Below are 15,714 nucleotides of genomic sequence, written 5' to 3' on the forward strand. Positions count from 1 at the left end.
AAACCACAACACTATCTCAACGACAAAAGCGCAAGAGCTTCACGCCAAGAAGACTGTTTTTATTTGTCCACACACCATCACCACTTTCGCTTTGATGGACACTGATATCTTCTCCCATGACAAATGGCAATTTGCTGCCGCGAGGTCCGGGTCAAAATCCTGTTGTCTAGCACTGTTCGAAGCCGGTGACGAAATCCTGCGCCAGAATCGCGGATTCGGCGGCCTTTGTCGCCAGACAGTAGCTGGAGCGACCCACGAGTAGATCGTAATCGGCGGCCAACTGGGCGTACATGTTGGCCAGCTGCTGGCTGAAGGTTTCCACGATGCCGGACGATTGGCTGAAGAACTGTGGGAAGAGGGGTAATTTCGATATAATTGCCCGTCTGCCGGGGAATCGGAAAATTTGAGCGGTTTTAGGAAATTTGGCGAAAGGTTATTTAACAATTTTGGCTTTTCACAATTCCATTCTGCAAAATTAATCAAACAAATACACAATTCGACATTTTTGAAGAATATGTCAGTAAACGCTTCAGGTTCGTGAAGGTATGATAGTCTTTAGGAAATTGTAAATTTGGGTATAAACGCTATGGAATCATGTTAAGCAACCATGCGCACCCCTTATTTTTACTTTAATCCATATTATTTATTCCCAAATTTACAATTTTATTTATTAGCATGGAATTCAATGAATTTCAATTCTGTTGATTTGAGCATGTTCAGGAAACTTAAATCTATCATACCTATACGAAACAGAAGCGTTTACTGACATCGACTTCAATAATGTCTTTTTTTGCATAATTCTTTGAAAAATGGCCAACTTCACCGCAAAAACAGTTCTACAGACGTAAACCTACCGACGTTATATGGGCATCGGCTGTAATCCGTACGGTAGCAGGACTGCTGTTGAACACCGAGCTCAACATCTCATTCAAAAGCTTCAAGTAGTACAACACGTTATCCCGGATGTCCGCCGCCACCGCAGTTTGCGTCTTGACGCCATCATTCAAACTAAAATCGGACCCCTTAAAGCAGTCCGCGGTCGTTGTCAGCACCGCCGAAAGTGATCGGATGAAGTTCGGGGTTAAGCCGTTGGCACAGCTGACTCCGTTTGTCTTGCGCAGCATCAACTTGCTGGCGGACTCGATGGCTTGATAGCCGGCGGCCATCATGTTGCTGGTGGTGTTCAGGACTTGATCGGATAGCTTGGACCGGAAGTTGTCCAGCTTGGTGGAGACTAGTTTTGTTTGGGAGGTGGCGTTCGTAACGTAGCTGTTGACCAGGGACGTTACAGCGGCGTTGTTGGTCGTTGCTGATGATCCGAGGTAGAGATCGGTGAGATCGTTGATACGCTTGACGAAGCTGTCCATGGCGGCGGTGACGGATTTGTAGAGCAAATTTGTGTCCGCCGCGAATTTGTCTGGAAGAGAGGAAACTGCGTCCCAAGTTGCGCTCAGTGAGTTATCAAGGGTTGAGTAGGTATTTGCCAGGGTCGATATGTAGCTGGTGGACTTCGCGTTGGCGTTTTGCAGTGCAGCCACGACGTTCTGCACAAAGCTGAGCGAAGCGGAACTCTCGAATCTTTGCAGGTTCTGGACGGAACCGGCAAAAGCAGACAAAAGCGACTGTGGCAAGGTAGCGTAGACAACAGTCGCGCTTACAGAACCGGGATTCTTCGATCGAATCGCCATCACTTTTGGGTAGATATCGACGTTCAAGGCGTTTGAGATATTTTGCAGTGCCAACATCGCTGGACTCAGATTTGGCAAAGTGCTGGAACTCAGTGCGGATGTCCAAACGCTACGACTGTTGCTGGCAATAAACGTCGTGGCGTTAGCGATTGATCCGTTGATTGCAGCGAACAAAGTGTCGGTGTTGGTGCTTCTATCGTTAGCAGCCGCCTGGAGATTGGAGAAAACCGTCGCCAAACGCGTGCTGAGTCCACTGAAGGAGTCGTAAAAACCGCTGGACACATCACTCAAGCTTGGAGAACTAAACGTTTCACTGGGCAAGGCGTTCACACTTGTTCCGATTTGGTTGTAGGTTGCAATAAGCGAACGGCATGCCGCGGAAATTTCCAGAGTTGGAGCAAAGTAGGAAGGCACTCCCAATCCAAAGAAGGCCGAAGAGGGCTAAAATGTTGAAGTTTTGATTGGATTTTGTGCTGAACAAAATTCAAATGACTTACATGGAACAACAGTCCAACCAGTAGCAAGTAAGGTGTGCACAATTTCTTCATTTCCTAAAGATCTATTTCATACTGAGTTTTCTAGGCTCAGATCTTGGTGCGGTTTTGGATATAGTTGTGACGAAGTTGATCCAACTGAATCAATAATCTAAAGACAACATGCTTCATTGTCAATGTGAAGGAACCTGAATTCGTTCACAGTGGAACAAATAATCGAAATTTTGACTTCAACGCTGGAAAAGAATTCAAATTTTGACTACGATCACGGAATCATACTCAACTGTGCGTGTTGTTCCAAAACGGATAACATTTGTTCAAACAGTTACGATGAGGGATCCACCATCACCGATCGATTTAGTTACCATTTGAAGCAGTAAGAGAATTGAATCTAGAAATGATTGTTAGATTATGTGTTTTCACTTTATTCGTTGCAAATTTGCAGGTAAGTATTGCAAATCCCTTCAAATTCATCACTTTAACCACAAATCCTTCAAGCTCACCAATGGCGAACCATTCTTCGGACTCGAGGTCACCGGAACATTTGGCACGGAGAAGGACATATCCAGCGCGGCACTCGCCGTCGTAGCACCGTTCCTGCCAATGAAAGCGTCGATGACACGATTCAACGCGTTGTCCCCCTTCAGCACGGTGCCGCTGAGTGATGCCGCCGAAGGTGTTAGTTTCATCTACGATGGCATTTTGACGACCATCCAAAACGCAACCGGATTAGTGGGAAAGGCTGCAATTGACGAAACTTCCGATCCGGTGGAGTTGTTCGGTGCCATTACGGAAGCTCTTGCCACCGCGGATGAGTTCGTCAAGGCCACGCCGGCTGAAGTCGACAAGATTAAGCTGATCTCAGCGGGAATCTCGGGTACTTTGACCGATGCTTTTGGAATACTGGGAAGCGTCGTGGGAGATTTGACTGATACGATGAGTACCTTTGAGAGCACGTTGGGTTCACTGGGTGATGTTACCCAAGTTACATCTGCAATGGTTTTCAAGGTGCTGAACAAGTTTAAGCTAGCCAAAGCGATCGGAATTCTGGACGCGTTCAAATCCCAAATCGAGCTCGTGCAAGGTCAAGTGGCGGACTTGGTGTCGCAAATCTCAACATCTGAAGATTTGATGAGTTCATTCACGTCACTGCTGACGAATGCGTTCTCGACGCTGGACGTGCCCCTGTCTAGCAAGTACAACGCGATAATGAAGTCATCGGATGCTTTTGCGAATGAAATAACCAGTACCCTGGCCAAGCTGAACACGGCGACTGTCAAGTTCAACGATAAGATAAAAACCTTCACGGATGACATTATTGGAGCAAATGTCGCAAACATCACCGCGGCCACAAACGAATTCGTCAACTTCTACAAATACTTCCTCGATACGCTGTTGCCCAATTCTCAGGAAAAGTTTGAAGCGGTTGCTTCCTGGACTACGGATTCCGTCCAAACGGCAGCTAGGGATGTTCTGTTCAACACGTTTCAAACGTTGGATAACGCTATCAGAAACCTTCCTCCGGGAAGTACATGTGCTACCAAATATCTGACTCCTTTGGTCAAGACGTTGAGTACTCGGATACCATCTTTGTCAAGCTGTCTGAGCTCTCTGGATTCTACAGCTGTAGCAAACGACCAGCTGGCCAATTTGAAGAACTTACTTGAAGATCGTTTGTATTACACCAGCTTATGGACGGATGCCATTACCGGAGTCACGAGCAAATCTAGTGCCAGCGTTCGCAGGATTGCCCTCAGCAAAATTCTGGCAGTAAGTTAAATCCTACTCAATAACTGACTCACATTAATACGATCATGAAATTACAGAAAACACCCTCTTCCAACGTAGACGTCCACCAACCCGCTCTGGCCGATACGTACAGCATCTTCGGCCAGCTAGTGTCCAACTTCAACAGTCAGCAGAATCGCGTCATCATGTGTCTGACGCTGAAGGGAGTGGACTACTCGGCGCTGATCATATCCGCTTCGAACGCGTACTTCACCTGCATCAAGCGGGCCTAAACGGGAAAAAACTTTATGTACTTTACAATAAAACTATTTCTTTCCATCAAAATGGTACTGATTATTTGTAATGGGTTTCGCAGCATCACAACACCATCTGCTCCAACCTTCCATCGGATGGGGAAGTAAAACGTCGGTTCAGGCCTTGGATGTTGTTTGGCCGTTAAGTCATTCCAAGTGTACGGGTCGTATTCACGCTAAAAGTACAAACAACACACCAAACCAAGCCGCTCCGGTGGAATCGCTGGCAGCGGTTGGACTCGCAATCCAAAGGTCGGCAGTTCGAACCCTGGAGTGGAAGGTTCCTTGGAGTAAAAATACGTTTGGGTGCTCTCCCCATTCAAGCCTTCGGGCTCCTAGGTTCGAGCAGAAACTTGCAATAGAGACCACAAAAGACCCGGGGGTCGTGAAAGTGGATGGTTTGATTTTTGATACGACCTAAAGACTTTTTAACTTCCAAACGAAAATCACAACTAATTCACGACAGTATGTTCAATGGGCGGCAAGGCGTCTCTATAACGACTGACTAAATTTTTCATTCATTCACTGAATAGTATAGGATATCTGATATGGAAACTCTGTGTTTTTTGAGTCATACACCGTTCCACAAATTTTGGAGAAAAAGAAAGACTAGAGATTTATAATCACCCTTGAATTTAAATACAGCATTTTTTTGTAAAATACACTTATGTTTATGTATTTAAAGGATTCGCGTAGAGCTGTCAGTTTTGATCATCATCATCACCTTTACAATCTCTGCACCTTTCGATGTTCCAATTCGCCGATTTGACGATATTGTCTTTTTTTTGTCAGCCTGTGTCGTGTAGTAATTTTCCACTGTACTTGTTTTCCAAAGCCGAAAACATTTGTCCAAACACCCAAATCGGAAAGGACCGTTGGAAAAATTCATTCATGCGTATCAATTTCCGTTCGACCTTTCTGGAGTGAGGTTCCAAAATGACTATCAGGTTCTGTATCTTTTATACTTTATTGGTGTTAATTTTGCAGGTAAGGTAAGATTTTTAATTCAAATTAATTAAAAACGACAAATTTTTAAAGGTTCCCCATGGAGAGCAATTTTTTGGATTGGAGATCAAAGGTCATTTTGGTACGGAGAGAGATATTTCGAATGCAGCGCTTGCCGTCGTAACACCTTTCCTGTCAATGAAAGCGACGATGGCCAGGTTCAACCGTTTGTATCCGTTTAGTACGGTTGAGTTGAGCGATGCCGCAGATGCCGTTAACTATATCTACAGTGGGATGGTGACAACCGTTCAAAATGCTACCAGTTTAGTGGGATACGCAGCTTTGGACATGATAAGTGATCCCTTGGACTTGTTTGCCCAAATTAACGAGGCACTGTGCACGGCGGAGGAATTCGTCAAGTCGACGTCCACTGAAGTTGACAAAGTTAGGTTAATCTCAACGGGAATCGCTGAGGTACTTACTGATGCCTTTGGTATTCTGCGAAGTATCGTGATTGACTTGGAAGACTCGATGAGTACCTTTGATAGCTCGCTGAACCTGATTGATGACATCAACAATGTAACACCCGGAAATGTGTTCAAAGTGTTAAACAAGTTTAAATTAGCCAAAGCAATCGGTATTCTGGATGCATTCAAATCGAAAATTGAAATCGTGCAGGGTCAGGTAGCGGATTTGATGTCGCAGATCACAAGCTCTGAACAATTGATAAGATCCTACACGTCACAGCTGACGGATGCGTTCTCGACACTTAATGCACCTCTGTATAGATCATACAATGCGATAATGAAAGCATCAGATTCATTTACGAGTGAAATTGCCAGTACCTTGACCAAGTTAAATACCGCAACTGTCAAATTTAACGATAAGATAAAAACCTTCACGGATGACATTATTGGAGCAAATGTCGCGAACATCACCGCGGCCACAAACGAATTCGTCAACTTCTACAAATACTTCCTCGATACGCTGTTACCCAATTCTCAGGAAAAGTTTGAAACGGTTGCTTCCTGGACTACGGATTCCGTCCAAACGGCAGCTAGGGATGTTCTGTTCAACACGTATCAAACGTTGGATAACGCTATCAGAAACCTTCCTCCGGGAAGTACATGTGCTACCAAATATCTGACTCCTTTGGTCAAGACGTTGAGTACTCGGATACCATCTTTGTCAAGCTGTCTGAGCTCTCTGGATTCTACAGCTGTAGCTAACGAGCAGGCGGTCATTCTAAAGAAATTACTCAAAGATCGTCTGTATTACACCAGTTTATGGACGGATGCCGTTACCGGAGTCACGAACAAATCTAGTGCCACCGTTCGCAGGATTGCACTCAGCAAAATACTGGCCGTAAGTAAGATCCTAACCAATACAAGATTTACATTAATACGATCACGAAATTACAGAAAACGCCCTCCTCCAACGTGGACATCCACCAACCAGCTCTGGCCGATACGTACAGCATCTTCGCCCAGCTCGTGTCTAACTTCAACAGTCAGCAGAATCGTGTCACCATGTGTCTGACGCTGAAGGGAGTGGACTACTCGGCGCTGGTCATATCCGCTTCGAACGCGTACTTTGCCTGCATCAAGCGGGCCTGAGCGATAAAATCTTGCAGAATGGAGTCGTGCAATAAAGTATGGTGAATTTTGATTGAAATGCCGCTTGTCATTGTTGACTTCAACTTTGAGCCAACCTTATCGAAAGGCAAGCAATTGCGTGGGTTTGTTTATTGGGAGGATTTTTGAACGAAAACAAACGTTCGTTAATCGATAATGCTTGATAACGCTAGAAATGCTGACCGAAGGCGGATGAGATAATGAGTAAGTCATGTATAGAATTTTCTAGACCAAGATTCCTTGATTTTCCGACATTGAAATCGAGATCCGCTTGACCTCAATTACTGTCAACTCAGTTCCGCACATTCCTCGCACTTCTTCCGCATTTCCGGCGGCCAGCATCCCTCACCGAGAGTGCAATACCCCACATAACAATTAGAGAAAAAAAACTGTGCCGCAAAATGTGGTTTACAATCACGCGGAACAAAGAACCCCACGCTCACGGAGCAGCTAATTTAGGATTCGAGATGCTTCACTATGCGCCACCAGGTGTTCTGATTGGGAAGTCGTTTGAAATGTATACGGCACAATGAGAGTGCACTCTAATTGCCGCGGTGAAGTCCCCCCCCGACCCCCCCCTCCAGGGTGCACCTTTGATTGATGCCGCCGATAATTATACACGGTGTGAGTGGGGTTTGATTGTGAGAATTGAATTGTAGTTGAAGTGAAGCATAAATGATCACTTGACAAGCGACAGGTCAGAGAGTTCAAAAGTATTCACATTATTTTATGATGAAAGTTACTGTGGAAATTCCCGTACAGTCTATCTTGCCACAGAAATTATACAAAATTGCATAATGAATACTGCTGCTTTTCCTCTTTCATAAATGGATGCAATGTCACCATGAAAGAATTTGCACATCTGGTACCTATATGATAAATAGGGTATCTGTTCCTAACTTGGTCTAACCAACCTTCAACAATTTCTTAAGACTAGTTTCAATCTCCACGTTATACTTGAAGATACATAGTTGCATTGCTGATCTCCGATACAGGCCAACCTACCCTAACATACATATTACACATGCAAAAAGGAGAAGGTTATGTCAGTCCCCGTGCGCGGAAAGAAAATATGAACAACTATAATAATTATTATTCTTCTTGGCCACCTCACTAATATGGCTTTTTAGTTCTATTTTTGCGCACACACTGACGTGATCATGCTGTCTTGTCACTCACGCCATTTTGACGTTTCGAGCAAAAACGCGTTTTAAGGTTTGACATTGAATAACAGCGCACGCATTGTAAACAATGCCAAACAAGTTTTGTTTGGTTCAACTTGGTTGCCGGAGCCCCGAGTTACAATCATTCACATGAGCATGCACGTGTGACAAAACGCGTTCTGACAAAATGCCTTTGGGCAAGTTGTCGCTCTTGCAGGGTGTGTCAAAATATCACGATCGGAACTACATTCTTATGAAGATTTACAACTTTGCAAGGGCTTTTACGGGCGTTCCTAACTCAATCTGGCCCAAAATGCACCTGCGACAAGATAGCACGCCCCCGACGACTTGCCAACAGAACTTGCTGCCACGCAGAGCAGTTTCAAGCGACAAAGGCTTTTCCTGCTGCGCTTACTTGGCCGGGTAGTGGCGGTAATTTTATTGATGTTTGGAAAATAAAACTTGTACACAAAGTGCCATAAGGACAAGTGCACTTTCGCGTCTAATGGGTGCTCTAATTAGTTTTGTTCGGTGATTGTCGTTTCAAAAAGGTTGTAAGTGGTCGTGCCCGTGCTATTTTTTGCCTCACCTTGTGATTTTTTACGGATCCCGATTTAACCGGAACACCAGAACCTTTGATTGGTGCGCTGGAAGTGGGGACGCGAAGTCGTGATTATTCAGGTTAATTTTTGTATGTGCTTTTGTGTCGCTATTCGTATGGGGTGAGTGCATAATTTGTAAAGGGAGCACGTGGTCGTAAAAAATATTCGGAGTGAAAAGTGATTTTTTGTGTGTGCCTTTTATCGTGAATTGTGTGTGTCGATTGCGGGCGGCGAGGCCACGCGCATGCCTTACTGAATTATTTGTGTTTTGAGCGTCATTTTCGTTGAGTAATTAGTGTTTTTTTTTTGTGCTTTAGTAATTTTTGTTTGTGATTTTCAAAGCCCTTCCTATATCATCGTTGATCGGAAGGCACGGCGGCGGATAAATTGTGTATATTTTTTTCGAATATGGTTTTATTTTTATGGTGAAAAAGCCTTTTCTATATAGTGATCGAAAGACGCACTGACATTTTGGATCGTCGAGTTGATAGTGGAGCAAAATAATTGTGTGTGAGTGATTTTGTGTGTTAACCAGAAAGACCTTCCCATAGCATCGTTGCTCGGAAGGCTCGCCGACGGGTCTGTTATGGAAGTCCTCCCCATAGCGTCGTAGCTCGGGAGGCATCGAAAAGCCAATACCTTATCCTACTAACCCAAAAAATATTAATCACGTGATGCTTGAAGGAGATGCTGTGGATTCAACGGTCTCAAGCGGTATCAACAAGTATATAAAGAAAAACTATGTGCTCATCAAAGTCTGCAACTTCAACTATCGGACTAACATTCCTCCCTTTCGTTGAACTGCAGGCTTCTTGGGAGGGCGCCGGTATTGACTAATAAAGTAGGAATCTTCAGAGGTTAAACAGTGAACGGATGGTTGGCTCCCACTGATCATTTTTGATTCATTGTTTAATAACGGAGTAGCAGCTCATTGGCAGTCAACCATGCTCATGCTCATACTCCATCCCGATTTAACCGGAACACCAGAACCTTTATCCGTTTGTAGGACATTAGGATAATAGTCAGGCTTTCTGGCGAAGTGAAGCTGTCAATTTCAGATGATTTTTTTAATGAAAATTTAAGTAAATCTTTGTGAATTTAGTTTCTGGTAATGTTCTTTGACATTTCGGTTATGTCTGAAACATAATCCCCTTTGGCCATGCTTAATGAAGTAAGGTAGCAATCCTGCTTTAAAAATGAACTTTTCACAGTAAGCTCGATGACCACCCTTTATGAATACTTATCGACTCAGTCTCAAAAACTGAACAAATGACAGTATGTCTGTGTGTGCTACACACTGTGTAGGACCGGTGTGTATGTGTGTGTAGCAAAAACTATAACTGAGTTTTCTCAGAACTGGATATTTAATAGTTTGATGTAACGGTATGTAGTTCAAATAATGAATAAAAATGTATATTTTGACAAATGGACAAAAATAGACTCAAGTACCATCATCTTTCCAACTAAATTTATAGTATGAAGATCTGGCAACCTTGTCTTAAGTTATGACCACTTTAATGATATTTATCAACATTTTTGAACCCGAATCTCACTTATCTGTATAACAACTATGTCAACTATTCAACGTATCGCTGTTTAGAAGTTCAAAAATTTGAAGATCTGGCAACCGTGTCCTCAGTTATAACTACTTAATTACTTCAGTAATATTTATTTACTGCTATAAAGCCGGATCACACCTATCTATATGGGTAATTCTTCGCCAACTCACACAGCAGTTGCACCGGCCCCTCTTCGATTTGCGTGAAACTCTGTCCTAAGGGGTAACTTTTGATAGACATTTGGTGTTAAATGGACTTTTATGTAAAATTAAACGCCCGATTTGATGGCGTACTCAGAATTCCGTAAAAACGTATTTTTCATCGAAAAAAAAACACAAAAAAAAATTTTTAAAATCCTCCCATTTTCCGTTACTCGACTGTAAAAAAATTTGGAACATGTCATTTTATGGGAAATTTATTTACTTTTTTCATTTAAAACAAAAATTTTCATTTTAGAATTTCGTGTTTTTTTCTAACTTTGCAGGGTTATTTTTGTAGTAATAATTTTGATATATAAACATATGGGGTTTGCTTATAAACATCACGGGTTATCGCGATTTTACGAAAAAAAAAAGTTTTGAAAAAGTTGGTCGTCGTTGATGAATCGTCACCCGCGACAGACATGGACGACGAAACAAAGAAAAACAAACAAAGATTTTTTTTTTCAAAACTTTTTTTTTGTAAAATCGCGATAACTCGTGATGTTTATAAGCAAACCCCTTGTGTAAATATATAATAATTTTTGTAATTGTCTGCACTACAACTTTGTAGATTATTATTACACTTTAAAAATAACCCTGCAAAGTTAGAAAAAACACGAAATTTTAAAATGGAAAATTTTGTTCTAAATGAAAAAAAGACCCTTCTGTGTTAATGTAGATTTGAAAATGTTCCAAAAATTTTAACAGTCGAGTAACGGAAACGGGAGAGTTTTCAATACTTTGTAGTGTTTTTTTTCGATGAAAAACACGTTTTTTCGGAATTCTGAGTACGCCATCGAATTGGGCGTCTAATTTTACATAAAAGTCCCTTTGACATCAAATTTCTATCTCATCACCGATTCAGGCTGCAAATTATTGAAAAATACCTCTTTTTTCGCATGTTCAAAAATGGAAGGGGTCGTACCGCCCCTCCGCCACGAGATATAAAAAACGGACCTCGAATTCGTGATCAGGGACAAAAGTAACCCCTTAGAACAAAGTTTCAAGCAAATCGAAGAGGGGTCGAGGCAACTTTTCCCGATTTCGTGTGAGTTGGTAGAGAATTACCCATCCCTCTTTTGACCTCTCGTTGGATAGGTAATGAAAAGCAGCATACTTTTCAACAGAGTCTAAAAGTTTAAAGATCTGGCAACCCTGATGATATTTATGAACTTGTTCGAAGCCGGATCTCAATGAAAACCACGTCAAGGTCCAATTTCCAATCTATTGTTGATAGGTAATCAAAAGAACTTCCTGAATAGTCTAAAATAATGGGAGATCAGGCAACATTGTCTCAGGTTAGGTATTAGGTGGACATTTTCAAATAGGTGATGGAGATATCAACCACATAAGTGGCATTGGTATGTTTTTGCACCGGAAACCAATCAAATCAAATGTTTCTGCATAATGTATAGCGTGGTAAGCTAAATAATTATTTTTTGTTGTTTTTGTTAGATTGCTTGCTTCGGTCACGACGAAGTAATTTGGATGGTAATTTAATTTTCAATTTATGTTGGTTTGACCTAAATCGAAGAGATTCTCACTCTACCTATAAACTCACATCAGTAGGTTTGTAACTGCTTTAGAAGCAATTGCAAATAACCGTGCTTGCAAAGTGAGGCAAATATTTGCAATCTACTAAGTATTATCAGGCAGGTTTAATTTTACACAGGTAATTCCGAGCAAAGCTTAGCGGGTGGGTTGGTACAGATAAGCAAGCGCTTGCAATTGAAGCCAATAGATAAGATCCCTACGGGCAATCGACGATTTATAGACCCGATAACGAGGTGCAACTACAGCCTGATCAACATCTACGCTCCGACGAACGACAAGCCCGATGACGAGAAAGACGCTTTCTACGAGCGTCTTGACAAGACCTATGGAGAGTGCCCAAGACACGACGTGAAGATAGTCATCGGAGACGCAAACGCGCAGGTCGGAAGGAAGCCTTCTTCCATCCTGTCATCGGCAAGGAGAGCCTTCATCCTCGCACGAATGACAACGGCCTACGTTTGGTCAATTTCGCCGCAGCCAGAGGAATGGCTATCTGTAGCACCTTCTTTGCGCGCATGAACATTCGGAAGCACACCTGGCGACACCCGAATGGCGAATCGTGCACACAAATCGATCACGTTTTGGTGGATGGTCGACACTTCTCGGACGTGATGGACGTCCGATCGTACAGAGGACCGAACATCGACTCTGATCACTTCCTGGTAGCGTGTAAAATCCGAGCTAGGCTGTCGAACGTGCTGACCCCGCGGACTGCGAGGATAGCGCGGTTGAACGTCCAGCGCCTCGCGAGCAGCGACGTTGCTGCAGAGTACAGTCGGAAGCTCGACGAGCGGATCAACGAGGACACGCCTACGGGTAACCTGGACGAGCAATGGGAGCCCTCCAGAGCATCGTCAACACAACGGCTACCGAAGTGATCGGCACGACCAGAGGACGCAAACCCAAAGGGTGGTTTGATGCGGAGTGCCAGCGAGTGACGGACGAGAAGAACGAGGCCAGGAAGCGTATGCTCGTTAAGGGTACGCGCCGAAACTGTGAGCGATACAGTGAGTTGCGAAGAGCAGAGAAACGAATCCACCGCCGAAAAGAACGGGAGTACGACGAAACGGTACTTGCCGAAGCGGAAGCACAGTACAACGCGAACGATAAGCGGAGGTTTTACGCGACTGTCAACGGTGTAAGAAGGAAAACCACGCCTTCCCTGTGATGTGCAACGACACGGAAGGCAACCTGTTGACAGACAAGACTGCGGTGGCGGCTAGGTGGAAGGAGCACTTCCAGCAGCTGTTGAACGGTGAAGCACGAGAGGGAATCGTCGAGGACAGGATACACGTTGAGGAAGATGGAAAAGCTGTGGACCCGCCTACGTTGGAGGAAGTAGCTAAGGCTGTTAAAGAGCTCAAGAACGGGAAATCCGCGGGAAAGGACGGACTTCCGGCCGAACTTTTCAAGCACGGGAGTACGCGGATGACCGAGATTCTGCACCAAATCATCCTACGCATTTGGTGCGAAGAACAGCTTCCGACCGACTGGTTAGACGGGCTCATCACCCCAATCTACAAGAAAGGGCAAAGACTCGATTGTGCCAACTATCGAGGCATCACAATCCTCAACGCAGCGTACAAAGTACTCTCCCGCATCCTGTGGAGCAAGCTGAGACCGATGACCGAGACCTTTGTCGGCGAATACCAGTGCGGTTTTCGAGCGGGTCGGTCAACGACGGATCAGATGTTCACACTGCGACAAATCCTCGACAAGTTCCGGGAGTACAACCTGCAAACACACCATTTGTTCATCGACTTCAAGGCGGCGTACGATTCGGTCAAAAGAAACGAACTTTGGAAGATTATGGTAGAACACGGCTTTCCGGCGAAGCTTATAAGACTGATTCGTGCAACGCTCGACGGAGCAAAATCAAGCGTGCGAATAGCCAACGAGACATCTGAAGCTTTCGTTACGTTGGATGGATTGAAGCAGGGCGATGCTCTCTCGAACTTACTGTTCATCATAGCGTTGGAGGGTGCTGCGCGAAGGGCAGGCGTGCAAAGAAACGGAACACTCATCACTAAATCGCACATGCTGCTTGGATACGCTGACGACATCGACATCATTGGTATCGACCGTCGTTCAGTGGAGGAGGCGTTCGTCCCTTTCAAGCGGGAAGCTGCGAAAATCGGACTGACCATCAACACTGCCAAGACCAAGTATCTGGTCGCTGGCAGAGCGCGTGGCAGTGCAGGTGATGGTGTTTCGGAGGTGGAAATAGATGGAGAAAGATATGAGGTGGTGGATGAATTTGTATATCTTGGTACACTCGTGACGTGCGACAACGATGTGAGCTGCGAAGTGAAACGGCGGATTAGTGCTGCAAACAGGGCCTTCTACGGTCTTCGTAGCCAGCTAAGGTCCCGCAGCCTAAGGACGCCTACGAAAATCACGCTGTACAGGACCTTGATACTCCCTGTAGCTCTTTACGGTCACGAGTCGTGGACGCTAAAGGAGGCTGACCAGAGAGCACTTGGGGTCTTCGAGCGGAGAATCCTGCGTTCTATCTTCGGCGGCAAGCAAGTAGGAGACCGGTGGCGCAGGCGCATGAACTTCGAGCTGTACCAAGACTACAAACATGCTGATATCGTAAAAGTCATCAAGCACGACAGGCTGAAGTGGGCTGGACATGTAGCCAGAATGTCGGACGAGCGGGCGGCTAAAACGATATTCAGTAGCGAACCTGGACGGGGTCGTCGGCTTCGTGGAAGGCCTCGTACGCGTTGGCTGTGTGCAGTCGACGAAGATGCAAGAGCGGCCAACATTGTGGGCGACTGGAGACGAGCGGCCCAAGATCGAGCATCCTGGAAATCTTCGATTAGTTCAGCGTTGGGTCGATAGACCTGTTGCTGATAAAGTAAAGTAAAGTAAGTAACGAGGTGCTGTTATCTATATAGGGAACTAGAACCGAGGTATAACGATTGTGGATGATACTAAATAGTCCATGAGAAATTATTGCAACTCATTTTATACTTGTATACAAAGAAGAATTTCGGAAGCATAGCTTCCATTTCCTCCAATTTGTGACACCTGCAAGCAACCTGTCACGGGCCAACGACACTGGCCAACTTTTTTTTTGCTCAACCAAACTGGACCGAGTTGAACTGAAAAATATGCAAAACGTGGAATGGCTTTGTTACACGACTGCTGGAGAAGACGACCTAGTTGGGGGGACCCCCCTCCACTTCTTAAAGTACACGTGAACCAACCGTGTATGTGATAAAATGTATTCCTATACTGAACAGATAAATAATACTGGAGAGAGAGGAAAAAAGCGGTCCAATTCTGCAAGGCAAGCCATTTCGAGGCTGGTGGTTGGAGACAAACATTTGCATGTGCAGCACGTGTTCTAAATACTAAACAACAGCCTGTGCCGAACGAGGTGGCCAACAACATTGTACGGTGTATTCGAGTAGCGACATTATGACAGAAAGAACCATTTCTTCGACATCGTGTGTGTGTGTGTTTGCTGTCCGGTGGTGAGTCAACGTCAGGCTTAGAACCAGACGCCATGGTCGCGTTTATTTTCTTTGTGTAGTTGGACTTTTTTTCCCCCACTATCGCTCTCTAAATAATGACTAGTTTTGGTAAACAAGTGCGGCTGGGAATGATGTAAGCTGCGAACTTTGTAGTGATGAATTTTTGGCCCGCAAGCGGGATTGATTTGAACAGCTGAACCAAAATTTGCAGGCAACAATGAATCTCTTTTGTTAGATTTTTATTTTACATTTTTTGCGAATATTTTTTTTTAGATTTTGATTTCTGCGAAAAACTGTAACCATAACATTCCAGGTTTTCCCCGCGATTTCCAGAACTTCTCAAGCGAC

The 15,714-nt window shown here is 44.3% G+C and overlaps 3 protein-coding genes across 8 annotated transcripts in view; 1 reads left to right on the forward strand and 2 right to left on the reverse strand.

The window, feature by feature from the left end:
- Positions 1 to 15,714, reverse strand: part of LOC6037893 (probable phospholipid-transporting ATPase VD) — a 147,367-nt gene that overhangs the window by 52,922 nt on the left and 78,731 nt on the right. The gene's annotated exons all lie outside the window — the stretch shown is intronic.
- LOC6037895 lies at positions 17 to 4,707 on the reverse strand. The gene is made up of 4 exons (XM_001847706.2): positions 4,642 to 4,707; positions 2,186 to 2,333; positions 855 to 2,129; positions 17 to 346 (listed from the first exon to the last, which is right to left on the reverse strand). The coding sequence occupies exons 2-4, from the start codon at positions 2,234 to 2,236 to the stop codon at positions 167 to 169; spliced, it is 1,506 nt and encodes a 501-aa protein (XP_001847758.2). The 5' UTR covers positions 2,237 to 2,333; positions 4,642 to 4,707; the 3' UTR covers positions 17 to 166.
- On the forward strand, positions 2,300 to 4,241 carry LOC6037896. The gene is made up of 3 exons (XM_001847707.2): positions 2,300 to 2,627; positions 2,681 to 3,952; positions 4,009 to 4,241. Exons 1-3 carry the CDS (start codon positions 2,580 to 2,582, stop codon positions 4,201 to 4,203), a joined length of 1,515 nt encoding a protein of 504 aa, XP_001847759.2. The 5' UTR covers positions 2,300 to 2,579; the 3' UTR covers positions 4,204 to 4,241.

The sequence above is a fragment of the Culex quinquefasciatus genome, chromosome 2 (assembly GCF_015732765.1).
Source record: "Culex quinquefasciatus strain JHB chromosome 2, VPISU_Cqui_1.0_pri_paternal, whole genome shotgun sequence".
NCBI lineage: Eukaryota > Metazoa > Arthropoda > Insecta > Diptera > Culicidae > Culex > Culex quinquefasciatus.

Coding starts and splice junctions, on each gene's coding strand:
- LOC6037895 (XM_001847706.2), bottom strand. CDS start 2,236: ATGAAGAAATTGTGCACACCTTACTTGCTACTGGTTGGACTGTTGTTC. Junction 2,130..2,185: donor TGGTTGGACTGTTGTTCCAT/GTAAGTCATTTG, acceptor TCAACATTTTAG/CCCTCTTCGGCCTTCTTTGG. Junction 347..854: donor CCGATGCCCATATAACGTCG/GTAGGTTTACGT, acceptor CTCTTCCCACAG/TTCTTCAGCCAATCGTCCGG.
- LOC6037896 (XM_001847707.2), top strand. CDS start 2,580: ATGATTGTTAGATTATGTGTTTTCACTTTATTCGTTGCAAATTTGCAG. Junction 2,628..2,680: donor TATTCGTTGCAAATTTGCAG/GTAAGTATTGCA, acceptor AAATCCTTCAAG/CTCACCAATGGCGAACCATT. Junction 3,953..4,008: donor CCCTCAGCAAAATTCTGGCA/GTAAGTTAAATC, acceptor ATGAAATTACAG/AAAACACCCTCTTCCAACGT.